Source organism: Bombus affinis, chromosome 10, assembly GCF_024516045.1.
Source record: "Bombus affinis isolate iyBomAffi1 chromosome 10, iyBomAffi1.2, whole genome shotgun sequence".
Lineage (NCBI taxonomy): Eukaryota > Metazoa > Arthropoda > Insecta > Hymenoptera > Apidae > Bombus > Bombus affinis.
Window position 1 is genome coordinate 6,830,876 of NC_066353.1, and position 27,487 is coordinate 6,858,362.

General features: G+C 37.2%; 2 protein-coding genes across 3 annotated transcripts in view; one reads left to right on the forward strand and one right to left on the reverse strand.

Moving 5' to 3' along the window:
• Positions 1-27,487, forward strand: part of LOC126920983 (protein shuttle craft) — a 219,593-nt gene that overhangs the window by 160,540 nt on the left and 31,566 nt on the right. The window lies entirely within an intron of this gene.
• LOC126921005 (lachesin-like) overlaps positions 1-27,487 on the reverse strand; it is a 256,734-nt gene that overhangs the window by 52,326 nt on the left and 176,921 nt on the right. For both annotated transcript variants that reach the window (XM_050732126.1, XM_050732125.1), the window contains exon 2: positions 21,776-21,870. In XM_050732126.1, coding sequence (XP_050588083.1) covers positions 21,776-21,870 — 95 coding nt within the window. The remainder of the gene's footprint in view (positions 1-21,775; positions 21,871-27,487) is intronic.

Consider the following 27,487-nt stretch of genomic DNA (forward strand, 5'->3'; position numbering starts at 1 on the left):
CGTGATTCTAGAATGTCCCTGGATACGTTTTCGGTCGAAGGAGCTTCCGGTAGACTCGCGGTCTAGTCAGGCGAAAAAAAATTGCAGCAGCAAAGAAAAGTAAATATTCTGCTTGTTGGCTGCACTTTGGCGCTGGTCGGCAAAGAAACGGCGAAAAAGAGGAGAGGGGCGGGGAATGGGAACGCTAAAAAGGCTACGCGCGAGCGCATGCAGCTGCAAAAGCGTAACCGTTGGTTCGCAGTAAATCAACCTGTTAAGAAAATGTGATCTGTTTGTAAAAAAGCGCAAGATACGGGAAGACTATTCACAACGGGGACCAACACCCCATTGAAGTTATATTCCGGCTGCGAAACGTCGAATCGTTCGTACGCGTACCTGTATTTTCGATTCACCCCTTTGTGCTACGATTACCAACGCGTGATCACGCTTATTTCCACGCTTATGTGCACACGAGCTTTACCATTGGCTCGGGCAATATTTTCGTTTACGGCGCGTTCATTCGCCTTCTTCAAAGGCGAAGGATAATGGAATTGCTGTTTCGTCGGGTAAATATTTATCCGGCGGGATATCTCTTAGTCCTGTAATTTTTACAGCGACGTGCCTCTGACTTTTGCCTATGGCACGCAACTGCCACGCTTGGCAACTCTTTCTGTTTTCTTCCGGAAATATCGCGGCTTTCTTACCTCCGGAGTAACGTTTATTCGAGAATGAGCCGTTTCTATGGTAATTTTGCGAATATTAAATAGTCACAATATTTTAGAAGCGGAGTAACGAGTACTGTATATTCCGTGCCACGCGAGTATTTACAATCATTTAAGTATAATTTTTACGAATCTTGTTAAGTAAATTTAATTAATACTTTTTGAACGAATTACCTTCAGACTCAAATACGTAATATGCACGAGTGGAAAGTTGGCTAACGAAACAGTCAACGAGAGACGTACTATATTTCTTCCTGTTCCGTGATCTATAGATTCGGATGATCGGCGAACGATTCTGTTATACATACTATAAACCAATTAGATCTGAATTTAGCAAATTTTCCAACCTCGGTGATCAAGTACTCGCTTTAGTACTTTCTTTTTCTTTATGAAGAGAAAAAAAAAAAAAAAGAAGAGAAACGCATCGATCGATATTAGTATATAAAGAAGCATGGATTCTTTTTAAATCGAGCTGCACGTATATCTCTTCCCGTACATCTCTTAATTTAAAGCTTAATTTAAAGAAAGAAGAAAACGTTTCCACTGCCGTAGGAACCGCATAATACCATAATACCGTACGATGCGCTGCTCGAAACCGCTCAATTTTGTCTCATAAAATTTTCCGCCATCTATCATTTTGAAGCTATGGTTTGGCCCAGTTGTGAGAAACGCTGTATATTTGACTGCATTGAAAGAGAATTATTTATTTTAAATTTCTGCCGAATAACGGAATGCTGAATTCATTATCTGGACAATTATTGCTCTTAGTCGGACATTAATCGCAGCAATTGAATGGAACATCCGTAAATGGTCAATAAAGAAAGGTATCGTTCTTCGATAAAACAGTATTAGCCCTCGTGTATCGACAAAGAGTCTGCAGACACTATTGGTCTTTAACTGGAACATTCCGTTCCATCTGTTTCATTCGGTGGACACAGTATCGTTCAATTATCATTTCTGCTAGTACTTAACAAAATCGTTTAACACGATCATTGTTAATCGAACGTTCATCGTTTATTGTTATATTAATTGCTAAATAATTTTCATGCGAAATTAATTTTTATCGTGCGAATCATTACGACGAGTGCTTTCAAAATTTTGCGATCCATTTAATAAATTTATTAGGATTTAGCGAATAAATATCTTGACTTTAAAATATTAGTTTAATTATACGGATATATGAAACAAGTTACACTTATTGATAACATTTATGCTGAAACGATATCTAATTATACAACGAATTAATAAAAAGTGGCTGATATTCATGTTGGAACGCAAGTAACTTTATTAAAAAGAATCGATAGTTTCAAATTAGCTTCGAATAAATTGCTAATAACGTCTAATGATAATAAGATTTTTAATAAAACGGTAATCTTAACGCGACGAATGATACTAAACGTTCAAAGAGACTATTCCGCAAACAAGGCAAATCGATTTTAATTTTTCATTTCATTTGTTTATATCCGTCGAAGAGTAAACTTTATTTCTATAACCGAAGTTTATATAATAGTTCGCTAATTCTTCCTACCGACTAGAATTTCTCGTTTATATAATAGAAGTTTGCGTTCAGATAAGTAGATTCAATTGGCAGAGGCACAGTTAATCAAGCATTAATTAGAATTTCGTAATAAATAGAGATTAGATAAATGAAATTCTATCGTATCTCTGATGCTTTTGCTCGGTATGTTCGTGTATTAGGATTCTGCGTGAAGCACTTCACGTAAATATTCATTTACGAAATTATCGTTTAAGAATTAATTTTTATTAAACCTATTTGGAATAAAACCTATTTAAAACCTTAAAAAATTGTTACGTATTTTCAAAAATAAACCGAATATAAGGATCACCGAACGACGCAAACATTAATGCCAATTTTTTCTTAAAAGCGTTACATATATATGCCATCCTTTCTACTGTATCGCAAATAATATTGTGTCAACATTTTATGCTTCTATATGAAATATTTAACGCTTCGATACAGGGCTCCTATTTCGTTCGAATTGTACATTTACTTGATAACGCTTGTAATAACGCGTGTCATTCGCTTAATTCGTTTCTTGACTCGTCGATGTAAAATCGAAATATCGATGTATTCAAAGTGTCGTTTCACTTTGAGAAAGAATTTGTCGTTGATTCGCTGTCATTCTCGATATATACGTGAAATTTAATAAATACGTAAAATTTGTATGGTAACAGGTTCAAGATATCCGACGGTTGTTGCGCATATGGCGAAAATCTGTTTTGCACGATAGCATACTTAGACGAAGAGAATGCAGGACACTTTCCGAACATACCAATCATACCGAACATACAAATCTCTGATTCTCTACAAATGTCTTTGAATGCTATTAAACTAGCGAAGTAAACATTCGGTTTCTCGTCGCTCGACTTCAACAGTGTCTGCGTTATTTGCAGGGGCGAAGATCGCGTCGGAAAGAGACTGCAGCAAGTGGCGAGCATTAAAAATAACAATGACGCATAGTTGTGAACGGTCGAGGACGGTCGAGGACGGTCGAGGACGGTCGAGGACGGTTGTCTCCGTAAATTACAGAAATTCGCAAGAGAAGCCGTAAATACTTGGTTATCATACTTGGCGGAAGCACGGAGGGGTATTATACCTACATTCGCGTACATCGTGGCCAGAGATGGCGCCAAGCGTGGATATGGCTTCGCCGTTTCCATTCATCGGACTGGATATCAAATGCAATAGTTCATGCCGCGCTTCCGACTAGCTGGTCGACCAGTCCTCGACCTCTGCCTCCTAATCCAACCACCCACCGTTTCACACCGGTCTCTGGCAGATTTACAGGCGGAGAGGTTTGATATCTGCATCCGAGAGTCCTGGACTAGTTCCACCTGTCCTGCATCTCTGTATACTTTCCGTCAACTTGCGCTTCCGTGAGGACACCTTCCAAGATGAATCAGCCGAATAAGTCCCTTCGCTAATCGCACGGATCTTTCGCTCCGTGTTTTCGCTTCTATAACGTGCTGTGGTACGTTCGACGAACGATATCCTGTTCGACTTTGTCGAAACGCGGTATCTCGACGCGTAAATAAGCAAACGAGTAACGATACCAACGGTACAGTCTCGAGATTACTCGTTCGAGCACAGTTATTTAATATTTCTTACTATTACTAGAAACGTACAGGTGTCGCTGGTGAAATTAATGCTAACTTTTATCGAATTTATGTAATAATATTCTCTTGTCCATATGTTTATGATACCGCTTTAATCCTAGCTATTCGTATATGTTATACTTAGTTAAAAAGCAGGCTAGTTCTATCATAGTTCTGGCAATAATACTCTTATTTTCAATAATACGCTCCCACCAGTGTTCGATTCGCTTATTATACGAATTTTCATTTTAAGGTAAACGCTAAATTAGTTTTACAATCGTACGACGTACGTACGACGAAGAAGGAAGGATAAAAAGAGAAAATTCTCTGTCAGAACATAGTTGGGACATACAGGACAAGTTTCTGAACTTTCGTGACGTTTACAACTTTAAGAGAATGACGTACCTTCGTTACCAGATTATAACTTAGACATTGTCTAAAATCTGTTTTAATATAGATATTCAATACGTGTAGATGCCATAGCTGCATAAATTCGATTTTGCGACTCGCGCGAAACATTAATCCTTAACCTATAGAGATTCGTATTTTGAATATCGTCACGGGCAATTGCGATCCTTTAAATTCCTCGATATTCTATTTATCGAATCACCGTGTTATAAAAGTTAATTTAATTATTTTATTTGCAGAGTTTATTTGTTTACGATAGAAGATACACAAATACCGAAGCTTCTAATATTCTCGATTACATTGTGCCAGTGAAATAAGAATTCAAACTCTGTTCACGAATGATCTCACGGATTTTTCGTAATTTTCGTTTACATCGTTACAATCGTAAAATAATTAAATATAAAATAATTTTCTCTATAATATAAAATACAATACGTAACGTCTGACAAGCATTGCGAAATAAATATTGTCAACACTCGACCATTTCTTGGCTTGTTACACCGATAAAATATACGGGCATTGCGTGGCTGTTATACCCGGGGACAGCCTCCATACATACAGGTTCGTAATGTAATAAGATTTGTTAAAGATTCGCGGAAAATGTAGCGAATACCGAGCGTTTTAATACAATGTTGATCATCGGCCGTGTAGACACTAAAATTAACCGAGATGCGCCGTTCGTTCGTATCGAAGATCTTTAATTCTGCCAGTTACATCGTTTACCATTTCAACTATTCATTTCCACGGAACACAGAAGCGTGTCGTAGCCGACGACTTCCACTCCGCGAGTCTTTCGAGCTTTCTCGGCGTCCGGAACACAGATCACCAGACATTCGCCTCAATTTCCACTTCTCAATTTCCGTTTCTCGTTCGAACTTCTTGACGGGTCACTTGGCCGTCGATAGATAACTAACAGCGGTGGAAGACAAGGGCCAACTTCGATCGACGGCCAGATCACAGCTTCGAATTTCTGTGCCTTCGTGATTATGCCCTCTCCCTTAACCCTCCAACATCGGGCTAGCTTCGACTAGTAAGACTAATTTTTTGAAAACGTGGCCGACTAGTTTTAGAACTGTGGCTTCGATCGCTTCAACGCGAGTCGTATCTTTCGTTCGAAGGGAATTCGACAAATTCGTGTACCAGAGAATGAAAAATATAAAACATAGGAAGGAATTTAAAGGAAGGATAGACTAAGTACTGAAAGTTTCAAATAAACGGATACATCGAAGAATACAGGAAATTTCGAAAAGTAATGACGTTTTGGAATACTTTGAAGAATATGTCGATACTTTACCGTAACGCTAGTTGACGTTTTATGTAAAATAATTATGCAACGATTAAACGTTATAACGTGTAAACATTTATAACGTACGAGTATACCGTGTCTCGTTACTTCTCGAAAGGATTCGAACCCTCTACGACTAGTTTGGTAAATGAAAAACGATACCTCCGATAACTAATCGTTTAGTTTGATAAAATAATTTCAATCTCGAAGCAACTTTGGAGCTTTTATTATCGTACGAATTATTCGCAAATTCAGGTTACAAAATTATCGATATATTTTACAAAAGGTATCGTTCTAGCAAAATTAATATTCGACGGAACAGCCTTTTCGCTTTGTAACTTTAGCATAGTTTTAGTACAATTCGTTGCTTCGTACAATTCGTACAAATCATCGTTTTCTTTATGATTTAGTTAGTTCGAAATCTTAATTATCTATTTCTAAATAACAAGCGTTAAAAAGTCCTATTTAAACAAATTCTAATATATCTTTGAAAATAATTCTGCGCAAATAATTTTCTAACCCAATGTACATATATCGCGCTGCATATCGCTATACACTGGCATAATTATTACTCTTTTCGCTGTATGACGATTTGTTCCTTTCGTATTCTCGAGTAACGTTTCGAGTGCGAGCTATTTGTTTACATGTCCGTTCGATATGAGTAAGAAAATCGAGTCGACGTTTAAGATTGAAACGTCCTGTGCATCGAAACGGCAGTTTGAGTGGCAGAAACGAATTTTGAATCGAAGCTTTCATCAGACTAGTAAACGTTTCACTTCGTTCCGTCTGTATTGAAATAAAGTTAGCAAAACCCTAACCGCCGAGCGAGCTGTCCCAGCCTTCTCGTCCTCAACTTTTCCAGGGTCGAATCGCGTTCACGGGAACCACTCTTAAGTTGTTCGATAACTATACCGAGCTACTTTGAAACTTGCCGCTGCCGTAACTTCATTAACGACAGGTAAATGCTTCGTATTGCCTGGCTACATTTTCAAATATTAAAAGGAAAACGGAGGGAAAAAGGGGGAAGAAAATATGAAATTTCTCTTCCTTAGATCCCGCGGAGATTAAAATACGTGTTTTTAATCCCTACGTCCGTCAATTTGTCTCTATCGGTTGAATCGACTTTAGTTCATCGAATCGGTAATGGAAATTATTTTATCAATTTTGTTTTACAACAAAACAATTGGTTAATGGTCAAAATAACGCTGTTGATAGAATAAAATTTCTGCCGGTAAGGGAAAAGCGAAGAAGCAAGTATCCGTTCTAACCTTCGTGTAATTTCGCGTACTTTGAGAACTATACGTTGTAATTTAAATCAAGCATTGGATCTCTCCTCCGATGGTATATTCTAAATAAAGAGATCTATATACTTCGATGGAAAGGATCGCGAATATGGTAGGAATATCAAAATACGTTTCAGAGTAATCAGGAATAATTGTAAACAATTGAAACGACAGAACCATCGTTGTACAATTAAAATATAGTAACTTTGAATTTTATAATCGAGTAAGAAAGATCGAAACAATACTTATTTTCGCCATGTTAAGATCGTGATTATGTTAAGATTCATCGAATGAAGCGTTATTGGTTTACTCGTACAACGATACAAGGAAAATAATTCGAACGAACGTTGGAAAAAACGTTCGGAAAGAATCAATTTTCCATAAAATGTACGGTTTCTAGAATTATTTCCTTCCTCGCGTGTTAATACCGTTATAATATCGAAATGTTCGCTATGTCTGTGGTAAACGTAGTATCTCTAATGTTAGACACGATCAGTTCGATCGTATAAACAGAATCACTAGAGATCGTAAAACACGAATGAAAATTTGGAGAGCGGTAAAAGGAAGAGCGGTGGCATTCGAAATGTTTGTCATGCAATTAATCAGAATGGATAATACGCGAGATCCACTGTAACTTGTCATAATGACGAGCATATTAAGTTAATTATGGTCTTCAAAGTAATCTACGGCTGGCAGAGCATTAACCACGATCCCGGGGGAATCTCCCGAAATGTCAGTACGAAATGTCATACAAGTGTGGCGTTGGTAATCCTCGTCACCGCTTATCCTTTGCCTCTTCAACAAACCCCCAGTCAAAGGTTCCTTTACGTATTCCCGTTCCAGTTATGCACAAAACGATGAAGATCAAATAGAGACGATGTACCGATTCATGATCCGAACGTACGACATTTACGTTACACGAATTCACGTCGAAATTATAAGGTATTTAGAATATAAGCTGATTAAACGTATATTATAAAATTTCGATCGCTAAGTAGATCGTTGAACAAAAACAGCGAAATTTAATTGTTATTTATTGTTAGATCGATGAATTTATTAAAACGTGATTACAGAATTTACATCTTATTGTTATCTTTATATCGTAATCGTCATAGTCGTGGTAATTTTGCTACCGTTAAATTCGTCTAGGTTCGATAACTATTCGGGAATTGAAAAAAATTACCGATAAAATTTACACCTTCGTTAGAATCTCCATTCTCCTGGTAGATTCGGCACCAAAGTTTCCTTCGCGTTCTCTCCCTCCGATTGTACGCAAAGGAATAGAGATCGAACTTGGTCCGCTATATAAATACTATCATACCGAAACGTAGAATTGTAGGGGACTACGTTTCAAACAAATTTATTATCCGCGGCTGAAGATCTCCGTACCAAATGACGAACGAACGTTTACTTTGAAATTCATTTCTCGGGACGTGGTTCGAATCAAATATATTTTATGCGTGCAGCACGCTAGATATTCCAACGTACGTGGTACACAATGAATGAAGGTAATTCTTCTCCGAAAGCTAAATAAAAGAGGCAGAGAGGCAAAAATTTTCTGCCTCTGCGAGACAACGCGAACCGTTGTCTCGAAGAAGATCAATTTTTAAGATTTATAGAAGACGCCGTATTCTATCTTTAACTTTGCAGGCTGTCGTGCGTGTTTTCGTGTTCTAGGTAAAAATTACGGAATTACAACGCGAATGTTTTTAAGCAAAGTGTACGATAGAATGTCGAGTTTGGCATAAGACTTTTTGAATCTTTTCGAACTGTTTGGTAAAATTAAAAAAAAGAAAAAAAAAGAAAACTACAAAATTTACGTGGAAGCATATTTACCGTATAAAAATTTACCTTATGCTCAAAGAGACTTAGATATATTTAGAATATATTCAAAAAGAACGTATAAGCAAAAGCTCTATTATTATTACCGTCTTACTATGCGTTATTACGCATAAAACAATGTACATATATCGAGCAAAGTAATTTTTCTTCCCTCGAGACATTTTAGTTTACTCTTTGTTCAGAGATCTGTTAAAATATATATTTTACGGCGTTTCTGTATTTAATTTGATCGGTGAATCCGCGAATATTTTACTTTTAACGCAAGATACATTTCCTGGTCTTTGCGATTGTCGGTAATCGCATTTACGATCGATGATGAAACGTTCGCAGGAATGCGCACTAAAAATCCAAGTAAGTAAGAAAGTGATTCAAGTGCATCGTACGAGCCAATATTCCGTCCGGTTTGTACCGTCTTATGTGCGGTAATGTGCACGTCTTGAATCTACGGCTTAACTGCTATACGTAGAAGGAAAGTCGTAAAAAATGTTATCTCGGTAAACGAGATAGTAAAGCACTACCGTCGTGTATTTAATGTTTTTGTTATTTTACATCATCTTTATGTCCCTCTCCCCTTAACTTTACGTCGCGTAATTGCTTCGTTTCTTTGAATAGAAATAATCGTTCGCACGAGAGCAAGTAATTTTTGATCGAACCGGGGAAATGACGAAACGATTTGTATTAAATTTTTTATCACTTTTGCAGTAGCGTACTATTTTTTATCATTATTATTTATTGTTATTCCTGATAACAGATTGTAATTTAACAATGTATGACATTAAAAGCAAATGTAATTTGTCCTATAAAAATAAAATGTAGGGCCTGATAGTTTTTGCAATCATCGTACGCCACTTTTGTACTTTAGAAGTCGACGAGCTATGACTTCTATTACGAAAGTACGCATTCTGGACGACGGAGAAATACGACGTTGTCGCATCACGCGTGCACTCCGTTTTAGCACGCGGCCATAGATCACGGCTCGTTTGTTTGGCGTGGCGTCGATCGGTTTTGTCGCTGTACGACACGCAGCCAGCCCGTAGCTTGTACAACGAACAACTAGTACAAAAGACAGGGTCAAATTGCAAAGATTAATAAAATTGCGAGTACGCTATTATTACTGGTACTAGATCGACGAGAGTGATATAGTCGAAGTGCGATCGTCTTGATTAAATTAATAATCTTGCGCGTACAGCGATGCGCGTACAGCGATGTGTGTGTAGGCATTGGCGTTTTACACCGTATTCGATATAACATTATTTTATCTCTTTATTCGGTATTAAACTGCATCCTTGTTTAGAAGAAAAATTTGCCCCATTCTGCGGAGTTTAATTAACTCGCTTTTATTTCATGTAATAAAATACACAGACAAGTACATATACTTTTCTTGATGAGATTATCATATTAGAGTTATTTTTCAGCCTCCTAGTGTAAAAATTTTATATCAGGTTGCTTATTTAGTTCGTATTTACTACGTACCGCTAAACATCTCTGCCAACGTAGAAATATTGTTTAACGGTTCGTACCGTTTACAGCCGAATTTCGCAGTGCTCGGTAATTGCATCGTGCATTATTTACTATTATTTGTATGTAAACACGTATATACATATATCGGTGTAACGATATTTATGTATTTTAATTTTACTAAATTTTTCTAAATTCTATATTTTACGTAATTGCTTAGCTTTATATGCATTTTCATACAGTGCTCCGTCCCAAGGAACAAAAACGTCAGGTTTTCCGTAGGTAGCTTTACAACGCTCGCGTTTGTAACGCACAAGAAGATGTTAGCTGCGAGTCGCGGGTTTAACGGGTTAAAAACGACGATTTTACTCATCACCTGTAATAATGTCCTTTTTATTTTCTTTATTCATCGCATTCTCGATAAATGTATCGCGAACAAGTTACTCTGGGTTAACCCGGACGAGAACAAAGTGCAGTATAATTGCCTAACACATGGCAAACGCGTTCACTGGATAGAAACTTGTTACGTACACGAAACATTGTGAAATCTTATCGGTACCGTAACGAGACACGATCGTCTTGATTATATTGGCAAAGTTTGAAACGAATCTGGAAATATATATTATACAAGTTGTAAAATATTCGTCGGAAGCATACCCTTGGCAAGATCGGCGAATCATTTCAAACGGACAATTATTTATTATTTATCATCGCTGACTATCGATCGTTCGCAGACACGTGTCACAGACAGTACGCATTTGTCTTTCGTGGAAAATCTGTAGACAACGCAAGACAAAATCCGATTCCACACTCCGCGGATGAAAACCTAATCCCGCACTGACGGACAATTGTCCGTAGACGTATATCCGCGGTTAATGGAAAGACATCCGAGGATGGAAAATAAGAGACAACGTCTGGGGATATATGTTGGAAGAACGTGCGATCGGACTACACACGCAGTTCGATTTAATCTTTAATCGTTTTTACGCTGACAAATTCCTTTTGCCGTGATTTTCTCTTCTTTCGCCGACCTTTCTTTCGGCAACGATCCTCGCGTTTCTTTTCATTTTTCGGTCAATTTTTCGTAATAAAATTTCAAAATCATTTTTCACCATCCTTGCGAAATTCCTAAATCCTCTTCCAGATTTATTTCTCACTTCCACGAGTATATACTAGACTAAACGACGTTGTTTTCGGATAACCTGCGTACGTTGTCCATCGACTGTCGGCGTACAGCAATATACGTAGACTGTCTACTGACAATGTCCGTCGACGTAGACGAGGCTCGAGGCTTTAGGTTACGGTTATACTCGATGCGTATTATCTTGGAAATTACAGCCGAAAGATGGTAATACGTATAGGTAAAAGTTGTTCGGAGTGTTAGTGACGATATGTTCAAGGTTATTGAAATCGTCAAAGTGTTCTCCCCTTTCTGTATAATTATTGCCGAATAAATAATTATTGCTGACGAATAGCGTACTAAAATATAAGAACGACAAGTTCGTACAACCGATATCATATATCATATCGTATTATATCATACCTTGGTACGCAGCCATAGAATGACTGTTAAGTATTTAATCTTGTTATGGGTTTCCGTTGCAAATAAATAACGTAAAAATAACTTGAACGGTCTCGTACATTTTACGCGGCGATGTGCACGCGCATCTTCATCTTCTAAAAACTCAAGGTAAAAAGAAAAATAAGAAGGAAAGGACGAATTAAACGATCGAACGGAAGACGATATTATTGCCACGCCGTTTTTGATGCAAATATTATTATTAAACGCTATGAAACGAATGATATCGTCATTAGCATAGCAGAAAGAAAGTGAAACTATTCGATCTTTTGCCTACTTTATACGCTTCTTTCTTTATTCGCTTTCGATAAACACCTCTTCGATAAACATTCGCGTTATACCGCTTATACGCCATTCTAGAAACGATAAGGATCAGCTGATTTCTCCGCTAATGTTCGATCTAAATGCATATTTGTCCCACGAGACTCGAAACAAAATTCCATTGTACTCGTAATTACCGCTACTACAGAATATATCCTTTTTTCCGTATTTCTACGATATCTACGGTTTGGTTAATCATGCTGTACGACGACGAACGAACAAAGCGAAACAATTTTCGTCGTTTCTTCCTCTTCCCTTAATTTGCCTTTTCGCGAAAAAGAAGTAAAAAGGCAGAAAGGGGACGGAAATTGAACGACAGAAGGAAAACAACGATTTAGCTAGTAGATTCGAAGTTTCAAACGTTTCAAACTTATACGTGATATTTTTATTCGTTATACTACGTAAAACTATTTGAGGATCATTTTCCTTGTCGCTTAAACATTTTACATTTTTTAAATAATTATCTAAAAATCTAATCGTTCTACGAGCAATTTTTATCGCGATATCGTACGAATCGTGCGTAGTTACACCGCAGCGATCCCCTAGTTGTACCGAGCAATGTATACGCGCTATACTTTTTATTGGGTTTTATGGGTAAAATTGCTCAGGACGTTCTTCTTTGTCTTTATAGCAGCTACGCTCTAGAAAAGCACATTAACTCGTTAGTTCCGTCTTCCTTCTTTCTTATCGTCGTTTAATCGAAAGAAAGATTATAAATAACACGCGTAAAAGTGAGATTTGTCCGAATCCAGTTAACTACCGTTACTCGAATATATTCAAAAATTTCTATTCTTATGGGACACGATCGCTTCAGAAAAATGCAGAATGCGAGATTTCTCGAGTTTCCATTAATTATTACACGAGTTTTAATTACACTAAGTGAATCGTGACACTGAGGTTCCAAGTATCTTTCGCTCGATATTCGCCAGGACGACTTTTACAGCGACGGGTAAAGGCGATATTCTGCGAGTATTAGACGTTTCAAATATTTACTTTTCTGGCCACCGGTGGAGCGTGCCACGATTACGGTATTAATCTTGCGTTTATCGCGTGGCACGTCAAAGCGTTCAACGAATTCTCGGTAATTTTTTTGTTTCGCCTGGCTGCGCCTCAATCGCTTGGAAATTAGCGAGTTGAATTACGCGTTCACCGGGCGAACCTCTCGACGTTACGTAAAACTCGCGTTAGTCCGATGAAGCTTACTCGTCCCAAAGAAACTCGTTGCGGAAAACTTTCGAGTTCGTTAGCAACCGACTAGCCGGCATCCCGGTTACATTCTAGCAGTTTGCATAGTTTATGTCTTAACATCTCCCGTTAACGACCATAATATTGATACATTTTTTCTTATTTCTCGATGAAATAGTTTCAAACGCAAGAAAGTTTCGACCTCGCTGTCGATGCTCGTACTTCTGAGAATTCGTGTTTGACGTTGAAGTAAAAATTTGCACAATTCTACGCCAACTACAGATACTTGATCAGTTCACTCTCGGAGAATCGATCTCGCGAAGGAAGAGAGGTACATGTACTGCCAGTTGATTGTACTAAATGATACAGTGTACGTATTCTACTTGAGACATTCTATTAAGATCTATTTCGAAGTATTCTTCCTTTTATAAGAAACAACAAACTTGCTACTTGATCGAATAATATATTCAAAAGACAACAATTGTTCGGTAGATTATATAGAAATAGTTAATCGATTCGAAATACGCGGTAGATTTATGGAATCGTCGTTTGCAGTTTACAGCGTGCGTGATGTAAAATATCTAACAGATATAACTATAGCGAAGGATCCAATGATATTTAAGTATTAACTAAAACAATAAGTAAAATGTACAGATATAAACCGAAGGAACATTTTTTCTTATATAATCGACTTTATCACCGTTTTTACCGTAACCGAATCGATTTTGCAAAATGGAAATTGTTTCAAAGCGATCTCGAATCAACGAGCTCCGAGAGTCGAGAGGCGTTGGATAACAAGCAGTGTTTTCTTCGATGCTTCGGGTACGTGTATGTATTATGGCGGAGTAAGTACCGGTATTTCCAGACCAAGGAGACTTTGTTCCTACTCCGAGGTATAACGGGCAACCGGTTGGTCATAGGTTCTAGGTAGGTCAGGGTTTACGTTTCTGCCAGAGAGGTATCGTCGTGCTTTGAATTTTAATTGCCAAGCGTAGAGCTGTCTGTGGGTCCGGACGTTCGGCGAACAGAGAGCGTTAACTACGATCTTGCTTAATTCAGCAACGTTCAGCGATTCTATTCCGCAGAAGTTGGTTCCTTGGTCGTCGTTTGCTTATCGTTTGCTAATCGTTCGCCGTTCCCTCCCGAGTTGTTTCGTCCCGAGGACTTTCGTTCGCTCCAACGATGCTTTCTTCCGATCATGACTATTAAGTCGATAGAAGCAATTATTTGTTATTCTTTCTCTACGGAACCCTCTCGAGTACTGATTTTTCTAATCTATGTTCTTGATATTTATCTATACTTATTCGTAGGCTATCCATTATATATCCAGCATATTTATTGTCTTTTAGTTATGATACTTTCAAGTTATTTCAGTTGGTTTTGCGTGATTTTTGGCAGCGATCAATACGAAGATAAATAACCTATGGACGAGTGTTTGACGATTGTCGGATTTATGGTAGTTATCTATAACTTGTTTTAAAGTTTTATCCAATTTACATTTATCGTTATATGTGGCGTAAATGATGAAACAAAAATAATCTACACGAAACGCTTGACCGTTATCACAATACATCGGAGGATTTAGAGATTAAACGAGAATTTAATTGATTTACCGCTATTTATCGTTCTTATATCGTTTCCATTATTTTACTTTTCTAATAAAGCCTTTTATGTTTTTAATTGTTTCTCGTGTAGCCTGCTTTAACCTGGATTAACCTTGAAAAAGTTTACCATTAAAACGACACTTAAGCTGGTGGAAAATTTATAGTTGTGGTTAATGGAAATATATCGAGCGAAACGATTAAAAATCAGTCTAATGGGAGAATCGATGCAAGAAACGTACGTTAAAAAGCGATATTTATAACGGTAACGTCATAGTTAGTTTTCTGTAATATTTTGGTTACGAATCAAGCGGGAAGAAAATAAGTTGAAAAGCTTTCGTAAAATAATTGTGACTATATTTAAATGTTGTGCATGCGTTTATGATCGAAAGGAATTTGATATTTAAGATACTTCGCTTGAAATTCAACCAACTCGATAAATCCTTTTCCTTGGCAACGATTTCGCGAAAACGAACGTTTCGGTAGGGAATAAATGAATTTTCAATTTAAATTCCCAAATATAATTCACTCGCTTTTCTATTTTTATTCGGTCGAATCACTACCGTGTATATAATCGAATTGTCAGAAGGTATCGCATTTCCTTTTACAATTGGGCGTAACGTTTGTGCAACGGTCGTAGTGCGCGGATTTTTTTCCGATGTTTGGTTAATTCGATTGTAATCGATTCAGAACTAGATTTGTACCGTAGATTCTATCGTCGGTTTACGACGCATCAGATTGCCCCAAATCAATCCCTATTTGCAAACATCGTCTTCGTTCTAGCTCACCCCGAAGGCCATTCGATTCATTGGTTTTCGGGCCACGGATTAATCATGGCTCTCTGTAAGCAGTGATGCATCTGTTAATCCGAGACCCTCTCACTCGATTCAATCATTTCTCTAGCTCGATCTATCGTGCCGTTATATAATGACACTCCTCCGCTCAGAAGGATTAAACGCACAAACTGTTAAACCGGATAACCGTTTAAAATAGTTTCCGGTCAACTTGAACGCATATTTCCCGATTTCGATTATAGCATCCGTATTTGATGGAAATGGCGCACTAACGAAATAACCGACTTTCGTTTTAATTGCGTTTTCAATTTTCATTTAACGGTTGTTGTATTTCTCAGTTATCCTCGCTCTGTGTACATATTTATACACCTATCGTATTCTTTTCCCTCATTTTCTGTATGTTAAATGTTTGAAAACATCGCGTATACAAATAGGAGAATATCAGACTCGATTTCATTGAATTTTCAGTCATGTATCGATCGAAATAAAAATTTGCAGGCCTGTAATCGTTAACAACCTATTTTCTAAGAGAAGCGGAGCTGCAGACTCTGTTGTCGAAAGAAGACGTTGCTGTACGAAGGCGAATTACAGAGTTTCCGAAATGACGATAACAATATAACTCTTGGCGTATGAGGGTACATGCGACGCGATGTTCGATCGCGTACGATGAAGCAAACACACCAATTATCGTATTTCATACATTTTGTTTTCTCACGTAATAAACATTTTCAGTACAAAATGGCATGGAAACGATTTATCGAGTGAAACGCTTTTTCGATTTGACAAAAAAGTAATCGAATTGTAGAGTTTTCATTGTCGACGGATGATATTTCCGCTGTCATTATGTAGTATAAAGAATTGGGAAAAATATGATTTTCGTTGATTTTTCTGTCACCCGATGGCTGAAACGAAGTGAATTTAATATGAAATAGCCGAGGAAGAAAATAAGCGATAGATAGATTTAAAGATATAGACATAAATCTTTACTTAATATTAGTTTAGACCATGGACTTTATGTTGATTTAAATTTGTAAATTTTTGTAAATAACGTTAGTCTGTGTAGTCGATGTTATCGATCTACTTTTAATGTTCAAAACACATATTTAACGGTAATGTGAAATGCAAAGACAGTTTCTTACTTGGGTGGTCGTTAAGTCTATAGGTTTGACGTACTGGTATTTATTAGTTTAAATTTCTATAATCCAAAAGGAAGGAAAAAATAAATTGTTCGAAGAAACAGTTCGATAAATACATTTATACGCTATGCAAATGTTATTGGAGCCGAATCTCTGACTACATTTACCATGTTAAATGTTTCGAAATTGAAAATGTCGGATTACGATCGAATGTGTGCCGATATTTTCCAATTTTCACACGGACGTGACTTTAAACGGACATAGTTTTTAAATTTCAGATAAAAATAGAGAATGAAATCGTGCTTGCTCGCGAACGTACACCTACAAGGAAACAAGGTGCGCTAAAGTTTATTTGGACACGCCAACCGTGCAATACTAAATATACCAGCGTTGATTAATAATAATTGAAGGAGGAAGAAGGGCTTGACCGATAGTTGTTGTAACAGCAGCTTATATAATAGCTAAATAATATTTGTAACATCGTCGTCTTTTTCTGTTTTTTGATTTACAGAATTGACATTTATTCGAGGACAATTACGACGTTCGAATTTTCTAAATCCGACGTGGTATCAAATTCGAGCGGAGAAACGATTAACACCGAAATCGATTTCCGGATCGTTCCTCGATATATTTCGAATAATTTGAAGACTATTTGGAGAAGAACGATTACACAGCCCGCTACGAGGTTCCATCGTACACCGTGTTCCGTCGATAAATGACTGCTTATGAGCGAACCATTCGGGAACCTAGCGTTAGAGAAAAAGAGTAGTTTGGTCTGTATGCATCGAAGCTCTTTCGTTAGATGAAATAAAAATTTTTTCCATTTCAAACGGATGAATTGCGCTCGAACCACTGTGTGAATGCATTTTCACGTGATTGGGGAGAAAAATGTAGGTAGAATCCAATCTGAAACGTATTCTGCTGCATCGAAGAGCGAAAAGTTAAAAAATCACGCAGCATTGACACCGAGAACATTTAAAAGCAATTATCTCTCGAATAGAGAAATTACGATAAAATAATTTGTAAAAAATGACACCTCGTCATACGAATATGTATATCGTCGTTCTCCAAATAGCGAGTCACCTAAGAGTCGAAATATTATAATTTCGGTTGAAATATTTTCGATACCGTTCGAATTTTATCGGCAAATGTTCCAGTCGAATAAAAGTTGAATGGCTGGAGGACGGGGAGGACGGGCTGGAGTCATATTTCGATGTTGTTAGTTTTTCTATAAGCGAGCACCTGAAGATCGCTCTTTTTAATGGATCGCTTCTTTTAATGGAATAATATATCTTTTAATACGTTGATCGATGCAACTTGAGATACTCTATAAAACGAAGAAGAGAATTTTAAATCCGCGCTATTATTTGTTTCATTCCGAAGATGACGTACAACGATTGTTTACGAAAATCGATAAATATTAATATCACGGAAATGGGAATGTACGATTTAAAGCTGAAATAGCAAGTAGCAAACTTTTTGTCACGGTGTGACAATTTTACAACGATAGTGTGTAGGCATAGTGCGTTAACATATTTCCAATACTTTAGTTTTTGATTTGCGATATCGATTAGAGGCGACTGGGATCGATGTTTAATCGAAATCACCAACATTTTCACCATGTATTGCAACCATGTATTGTAACCAACATATATATATATATATATATATATGTATATATGGACGAAATGATACTAGAGAGGCGTTGTTATCTGTAGATCGTGATGCTGCCAGATTTCCGGCATAGTTGCAACCGTTATCCGTCATCTTAATGCATAACCGGAAGACCGAGGGACGCACCGGCGCGGCTTATAAACGGCGCGATTATTCCAACCTAGCTCCTCCTCCCCTTTACCCTGTCTTCATGTCTTATCCCTTAGCCACGATAACCTATTCCTCTCGTCCAGAAGAATGTAACGCCGTTTGCAGGTTAGACCACCGACCTTTCTAAATACATCCATTTGAATTTCATGCAACGCCACCCGATCGGATGAATACCCTTCGATATCTTTCCCTCTTGCTATAATCTACCAAACGAAGTCGACGCGCAAATGTAAAATATCACGTACTCCTTTACCGTGAAAGTAGAATTTACTTTGATGCGTCTCATTCCGTCAATTTTTGAAAAAGGGAAAATTCCGCGGAAAGATGGCGAAAACAATCCTGCGAAGACGGCTGTTCTTCGAAACGAGTTTATTCGTGCGTTCGAATATTACGATAGAAGCTGAACTCGCTAAATCGAATAGTTTATTACGAGTTGTTCGATTCGAATGCGCCAACTATCGATTGCGATCTATATCGACGATTAAGCAAGTATCGGTGTCCTAAATATTCACGATAATGCAAAGATCGTACGTGATAAAATGCGACGGATAGCGCGGAAGAGAAGGAAAATATCGCAACTGCGGAAACTTATTCGTCGCATTCTGCGTCAGATTCTCACTTTCTTTCGATTACAAAATTTCGATACTGTACAAAATGCGATAAAATTGCTTTCCCGTTTTTAATGATATATCGACAAAATTTATTCGAAGAGACGTGCAACGACTTTTATATACGTTGCAAACTATAGTGCTATACGAAGGAAGATACCACATCGTTTGAAAGAATAGAAGCTGTTTTCAAAAAGCGAATTTGCGCAAGACTCGTTTCGTACCATGAATTTAACGCGTCTGCTTTAAACGTGGAAACGCGATGATGGAGCTTTCGTACAATATGTGAAACTAGTTGAAACAGCTGCAGATCGTATTAGTCGGCTTTATAGCATCTGGTGTAAAAGGCAAGTTAGTTACAGGGAATGTCCGATTGTACAAAAGAGACTCGCGTGAATATTTTAGGTAATTTTCGTTTTACAGTGGAATTTTATAATAACTTTGCTATATCTGTACTAAATGGAATATGAAATTGTTTGAAATCACGGAGAACTGTGCGCTAGGTCAAAGACATTTGAGAGAAAATCGGACGATAACAACGTTTAAGAGAAATATACACCTCCCGGGAACGGTGTCTCGCAGCGTTTCAAATTTCAAACATACGTATATGAAAAAACAAATATTTTTCCATGTACAAATTTAAATCGTGGTTGGGCTCTTACTTTGCGCGACCAAGCAAAGGAAAACGTGATAAAAAAGAGGTGTATTCAACGGGTCAAACATTTCTTGAAACGGAGTTTTCCTTAAATTAACTGAACCTCTTTTACAGCATGCCCGGCGTGTCTGACGCTTTATAGCGTTACCAAAGGAAGCCAAGCATTCGTAATTTTCCATCCGTACTCGAGATTCATCGCGACGAACTTTTTCTTGTCCCCTTTAAAATAAAGCCAATTAACGTTTTACATTGAAAGTCGATGTGATTTTTAAAAAGAAACGTTCCGACTCTTTATGAAACGTAATTGTTTCTGGAAGCAACTCGGTCGGTGTCCACCGGGGAAAGGAATCGGCCAAGAGCCAAGACAAGAAATCGAGAAGACTTCACGGTAACGGATCTTCGCCATTTCCTTGATATTTCATCTCGTTCGAATCGAAGCCGGTTACTTAAAACTGGCTACTGATATTTTCAAACGTAATCGGGACTCGTCTGGCCAGCGGATGGTCGAGATAGGTATTACTAAAAGTACTTGGAAGCAAAAAGCAATCTGGAGCATAGACATCCAGAAAGGTTGTTTAACCCGTTGACCTCGTTAAACGGCCACGAAAAAGTTAAGCGAATTTCTCTCTGTTTCTTCGTCACTTTTTCCACCTTCTCCCTTCCCCTCTTTCCATTTCTTTCTCCTCTCTTGTCCTTCTATCTCCGACTATCTTTCGAGCTTCAAGGGTCTGCCTCTTGCTCACCAAAGCGAAGCAGTTGGTTAATTAATTAACAAAATTACGCGGACGGATAAAAAGGAATACTCGTCGTTGTCTTCGTCGGCGTCGGTTGGAAAGTTGCAGATAGGCAGGCGGACGTCGGTCTCGCTCGGTCTCGCTCGGTCTCTATCGTATAGAATTTCGAGGACCGATCGAATCGACTCAAGCGGCTCGAACGAAAATGTTCGTCGGCTGGAACGGTTGCTAATTATAAGATGGGATACGAAACGGCAAGAATACCGTCTCGATGGAAGCCGATAAGATTCGAGTGTTTGCCGTTTCGGGAACACAACTAGTCGATCTTAGTTAACCCGAGCCTGGCTGAGACTGCCAATCCGGATTAACGACCATCTATAAATTACGGATCTTCGAATATCTTTGGCAATGATAGGTTGGCGCCGCCATTAACGCGAACGGGCCGACAGTTCAACTCGACGGAGTTGCGGTTCCCGCTTGATTTCCATGGCCGCTTGAAACTTGGATTGCTCTTTGCTAGATTACGGAAGTTTAGCTGCATTGTTGCACCGTTCCTTCTTATTTTAGCTCGCGCTACAAATTTTCCGTCGAACAATACGGTATGTATAAGTTAGACACTGGCAGAAATTTAATTTTCCTAAGTAGTCGATCGAAATTCATGGAACGACTAAAGTTTCTTTTATTATCTAAAAGAACCACGGGTTGATAACCATTACCAAAATGAAAAAGAAAATGTAAAAAGGTTAGATCTTTTTAATCGTTAAATCAACGATTATCGGGCTAGTTAGGTACGTTTTGGCCAAGAACGTAGTGACAGTTATTAGCCTCGTTGACAATTTTTCATCAAGCGGCAGTTACTTAAAGCAATTTCGATATTCGTTATCTCGAAGGACACACTTATTCGCGAGTCGTTCGCCCAAGCTTGCCATAAGATGCGCGTGCATGCAACGAGAAACAAAGCAGCATTCTGAACGAATTTTAGTAAATTTTAGTATCGATTTGCTATCAAATTCAAAAGATCGAAAAGTTGTAACTAGTTATGTTATAGAAGATTAAGTAAATTTCCCTTCCGTTGATAATCGATATCTATCGATATATTGATATATAAAAAAACAAATTTCATCATCGACACTTTAACAATTAACATTACGATACGCTAGAGAATAAATTTGATAAATTTCTTAAAACAATCTTCGAAACGATCGTCTTGTTTAATACAAAATCGATCGTATTTAGAGACTCACTTTGTATTCTGCTAAATCTTGAACCACGCAAGATAAAATTGCTTCCCTTCCAACCGGCGCAGTTACATTGGTAATTGGTTCCTTGAAATTCGGATCTAAAAAATAAGAAAATTCAGAGGATTAACGTTTCGCTAAAGCAACGATTACAATAAAATATATTACAAAATTACCAGAAATTACTTGTTATTAGCCACCCAACATTCTCATTCTGATGAGCTACGTGCTCGTCGTATTTTTCGGCAAATTAATTATATTTTCGACTAGAAACTAAATTAGGTTATTTCAAAATTAACCTGCTACCACAATCGTCTGAAAAATAAGGCATCTTTTATCCAAGGAAATGTAATATGAAAACAACTGCAAAATCTTACTTACGCGTACCCGAGTTTCAAGAACAAAGCTCTTTTTCGTAAAGTTTCACGTTCTGAAAATAGTAAAACCCGCTCATCTTACGAACTAACTTTAGTGTTTGCGTAATTTGCATATTAGTCGAATATGGCGTTTTATAAAATAACTAGCGCGATAGAGAAACAGTTGTTTAATGAATTTGTCTAGTTATCGAGGTATATTAAGGGACGAATGAAAATTTCGTAAAGTAAGAGCCTCTTACAATCGATACTCGATATTTAAGGGGTTTCGTGTAAAATCGTGTTATACTTTTCATATTAAATATTTATCGAGTAAATATAAGATCATCCTACGTACAGAATTTCTTCCATAAAAAAAATAAAAATGATAAGATCGGATCGTGAGGCTTCCAACTTTGGTGCAGAAATTCTGTTCAATTTACGCAGAATCTTCATCCGGTTATTCGACACCCACAAGCTTTTCTTTAGCAAAATAAGAAAACGAATCTTTAACGTTCCACTCGACTTCTATACTTTGATATCTAAAAAAGAAAAACAAAAAAATGTGTCGATGGTAGAATTCGACTTTATGTCTACCATTTTCTAACGTCTATGTTATAATTATAACTTATAATTCGTTCGACGATATAGGTGTAATATTCGATGTACTACAAAATAATTTCTTCGTGGGCATTCGGATCGCATGAAAGAAGAAATCAAAGTTACGACCTGCTATCTTCGTTTATGTGAAGCGAAATTACTGAAAAAAATAAAATTATATACGCGATCCAATAAAGGTACGCGATGGATGTAATGGAGAAAATGTATGGATCAGAAATAAGCCGGTCATCGCTGCTCGGTTAGTTTGCCATTCGATACCTACCTAAACATGCAAAGCTTTTCAGTTAAGCACTGCTTGGAAATCGATTGTTGTCGTCGATCTACGTGAACATGCAACAGACGTGAAATATAATGCAAAAAATCAGTGAGCAACCTTCGGTCAAAATAGAATGGTCAAAGATGCAATAAGCTTTCATAAAGGTAATGCGACTACCCGTTCTAAACTTACTGCTGGATTGTTTCCAGAGAATATGAAATAGGACAGTCTGTCATGTTCTTCCGTCAATTAATCTTAAAGCCTTCATTAGAATTTCATGGAAACACAAATATCAGGCCGTGCGTCTACAACCTAGTTGTACAATTTGCAAATTACGTTCCACGGTATGATATTAACGATTTTTGTGGCATCAATCATATTACGGTTAGATTTAGTTTAAACCTAAGACTATATATGTTTTAATTATAAACTCGTCAATAATACATTTCGCTAGATTGCGTTCCAGCCTAAGGAAAGAAAAGGGTGAAATATCGTTTAAATTTTTATATTCGATACTTTAACTTTAGCCACGAGGAACATTCGTGTCAATTAATCAAACATAACTGCTATAAAATTGACATATTTTCTTCCATATATCTACCTAGATAAAAATCGACCGATATAGATCCGATCAAGGATAACTAACTAAACCAACGACACGTTCATCGATAAATATCGCATCGACGGTACATATTGATCCTTTTAGTTGAGAAATTGATCAAACTTGAAATATCAACGGTAGGTATATTGTAGCGACGATCTGAGGATGCCCTTAGATATCATAATATTTCTACTTAGAGATCCCTTATTCTTTCAAATTGACATCAAATTCAACGATCGCGAAAATTTTTAGTTGACATACAGTACACCAAGTGTTGAAATTTTTCTTTAAATCGAACAACGCGTTAAAATTGGGCAAAATCGATCGAACTCGCTGTACGAAGCGAACGCTATAAAGTTCATACAAAGTTAACAAAGATTCGGAATAACGCTAACAAAATGGGCTGTAAACCCGAGCACGCCCTACGCGATTCATTCGTATCGTGCATTAGGAGGAAATATCGTGGATCAAAGGTCATTCACTCCCTAGGCGGATACAGTAGGCGGTCAGTTACACGGAGATTATTTGCGAAGGGGATAAAACAGCGAAGGGCGTCGTTAAGGGCATCGAAAGGAGAGCAACCACAACCATAGAACGCATAACGTAGATGGCATAGTAATGGGAACATAGGGGAACCATAATTCCATTGTACGTGCCTATCCATCCAAGCTGCTTGCGGGAGGCGGGGGGGAGGGTAACTCTCGCGGGAAATTCGAGCGTATTAAAAGTCTCGATCTAGGCCGGTTTGATAGATCGGCTGTCTCGAAATGGTTACCGATGCCAGCGTCGTTTTAGATCGCATCCCCTAAAGAATACGTTCGCGTGGTTGGAAATCGGCTCTTTTTCTTGCTTTTCACTTATTTTTATCAATCAGGTTGTTTCCTTTATAGAGACTACTTGGAATTCTGCTTTTTCTCTTTTACTAGATAGAGCACGAAACACGAGTAAACATCGAGTAATCACGTAGAATAAAGTAGACTTTACGAGTTTGCTGGTGATTCGGAAAAGTAATTTGTCAAGAACAATGTCTCGAGTTCGTTTCATACGCTTTCGTCCACGAGTAGATCGATACATCGAAACATAGGTTCGATAGAAATAGGATAGTAATAAAATATTGCAAACGTAATACGACTTTTCCCTATTTTCCTTACGATACAGACAATTGATAAGCATCAATATCATTTCGTACGTAAAATATACTAAAATGCGTTTATCCTAGGTGCGCTAAGAAGAAGCCTCCAATGATATATGGAGGGTAGTGTAAAAAATATCAGCGATATCACCTTTAATACAGATATACAGATACTTTACGTGTTACTTTGCCGTAACATGGCAAAGTCATACTCTTGAAACGATAAGAAATACAGGAAAATTTTATTTAATAAAATTCGATGGTTTTGAGTGGCGCATCGTGTTGTATGAAAGTAAGAGGAGCGTTATAAACATCTCACTTGTATCATTTTACGTTCCAAACGTTCTTTTTCATCTGTATAAAATGGTACTGAGAATCTTTTGTTAATATTTAACACGCGCATATTTAACAAAAAATGTCAATGTCAATCAAATTTTGTTTTGTAAAAAAATTTCTTATTCGAAAAATTGGATATTACTGTATTAATAAATTCGGCAAAAAGATCTCGGTGGTTTTCTATAAAATAGCGAATATGGCCACATCGATTCGAATGAACTACCGCTACATGTCACGTGTGTCAAGTAATTTAACATATTTTCGGTGCCAGTGATGTACAGACTTTGTTAACTGACAAGTGAATAAGTGTTCTCGTTAAAGTGCAGAAAATGTAATAAACTAGCTTCGTATATCTCACGGGAGAAACGTTTTTGCCTATATCAGAGCGAAACAATGAAAGCTTTTAACGCGTCGAAATATGCAAAATTATTGTTAAAGATACGATATCTCGTTCAAAATGCACGATATTTTGTACAATAAATTTCAATTTTACATGTCACTTTATTTAAAACCAAAGAATTTCCAAAAATTAATGTTAGATTACGTTTGGCTATGCAATTTTCGATATGAAAGATATAAAGCAAAATCATAACGTAACATAAATGACTTTTACTAAATATTTTAACAAATTTTATTTTGAAAATTACTCGATTCGTTCATTTTTAGAACAAGAATATTTAATTTAATATCGCGCAACGAACTTTACATTATCGATACCAATATAAATCGTTGTTATAAAATTTGTGATATATGTTTAATTGTAATTTAATAATACATATATCGATTATGTTTATAATAATGGTAGCGGTCCAAGTCAATTTTCACAATCAAAGCGATGCGAAAGCCAGTTGTCATTTTTTATAGAATTTTCGTTCTCACTGAACGAAATATTAATGAAACCAATATACGTTTATTGGGCGCGGAAAGAAAAATGGGAACAAGGCGACGGTAGTGACTAATGATAAAAGTGCTATTTAAATCGCCATCAATGCTGTGAATCGTCTACGTTACTTTCGAACCGTGCATTTCGTTTTCTAATTTGTATTACATTTAAAGCGTTAATCGAATAAAAGTGGTGCAGCGTGTTCGTTGCAAATGACGTTTCTTCCCCTTCGTCGTTCTCTTCTGCAAAGTCATCAACGGTTGCTTGTTCGTACGGAAAGATTTACGTAATTTGCACGCACGTTGACGTTCCCTTTGCAATTACGGAAGATGTCGTTTTCCAGCCGTGTTTACGTCTCTGTACATATTCCTACGCACGCGTATAGAAAAGAGTCGATGAATTTTTTAAGATCCAAGATTCACGGTACGTACACGGCAATCGCGTCTCGACGTACACAAGCTGAAATAGAAAGCATCAGATTTCACGGAAACAAGGTGTTATTAACCCCTTCAGACTCTTTCGAAAGTTTCCGCAAACAGTTCACGTAACGTTAATTGCGTAAGAAACATTTCCATTGCCGGTTGTGTTTAGTCAATGGCTTTTCGCTTAATTGGAAAACGTACTTCCGAGTGAAGCAATTAATGCCCGTAAATGGGAAAAGTAATCGACCGAGCGAAGGTCGACGTTAAATATTCGTCACTTATTCAATCCCATTGCCCGTTCTTGTCCTTCTTTTCCTTCGGTGCGATGAACTTTGCCATGTAAATTGAGAGAAACGGATATGAAATAGAAATAAACTTGCCCTTTTGCCAAAAGTATATGAAAAGATTTATGGTCGAAGGTGATTTATCTCGAAATGTACTTTAGGCGCGTGGATTTATTTTTCGTAAATTATTTTTAAGTGGTCAAATCGGAGGTCGTACCGATCGATTCGATGAATCGAAGGACGGAGAAAAAAAGGGACGATGAATGTTTCATTTAATATCTAGCGTGAAAAAGAACGTGCGATGAATTATTAATAAAACTAATCGCATAAATTACTTCGCATCTAAAAATAAAAAATCGAACGTTAACGGGCTGATAATTTGATAAAACGTTTTCTATTCGATTTTTCACGATTAACGGTAAAAATAGCAAAAGCTAACGGAGTAAGGTTAACGGAAGGAATTTCAGTTTTTTCTTAGTTAAATTAATTTATAGGAAATTAGCTTATATTCGTATTATCGATAATTATCTCATAATCACTCGATAAAATATTTAAATATTATTACGACGATATTTTACGCTACGATATTAATTAATTTCTTGGTAAAATAAAATCTATATTCGATTTGAAGTTTGATAAATTTCGTTTATAGGAATTCTACACGTTAGAAAAACGTCTAATTACAATTGCTCTAATAAGGTTCAAAAGCACGTGAAACTAAACGACAGGCTAAATTCTTCCGAAACGTTTAATAGATGTTCGTACGAATCGGTAAATATGTTGGATCTCGCGTTAACGAGCGAAATAAACCAAGAGAAGATAAGGAGAAA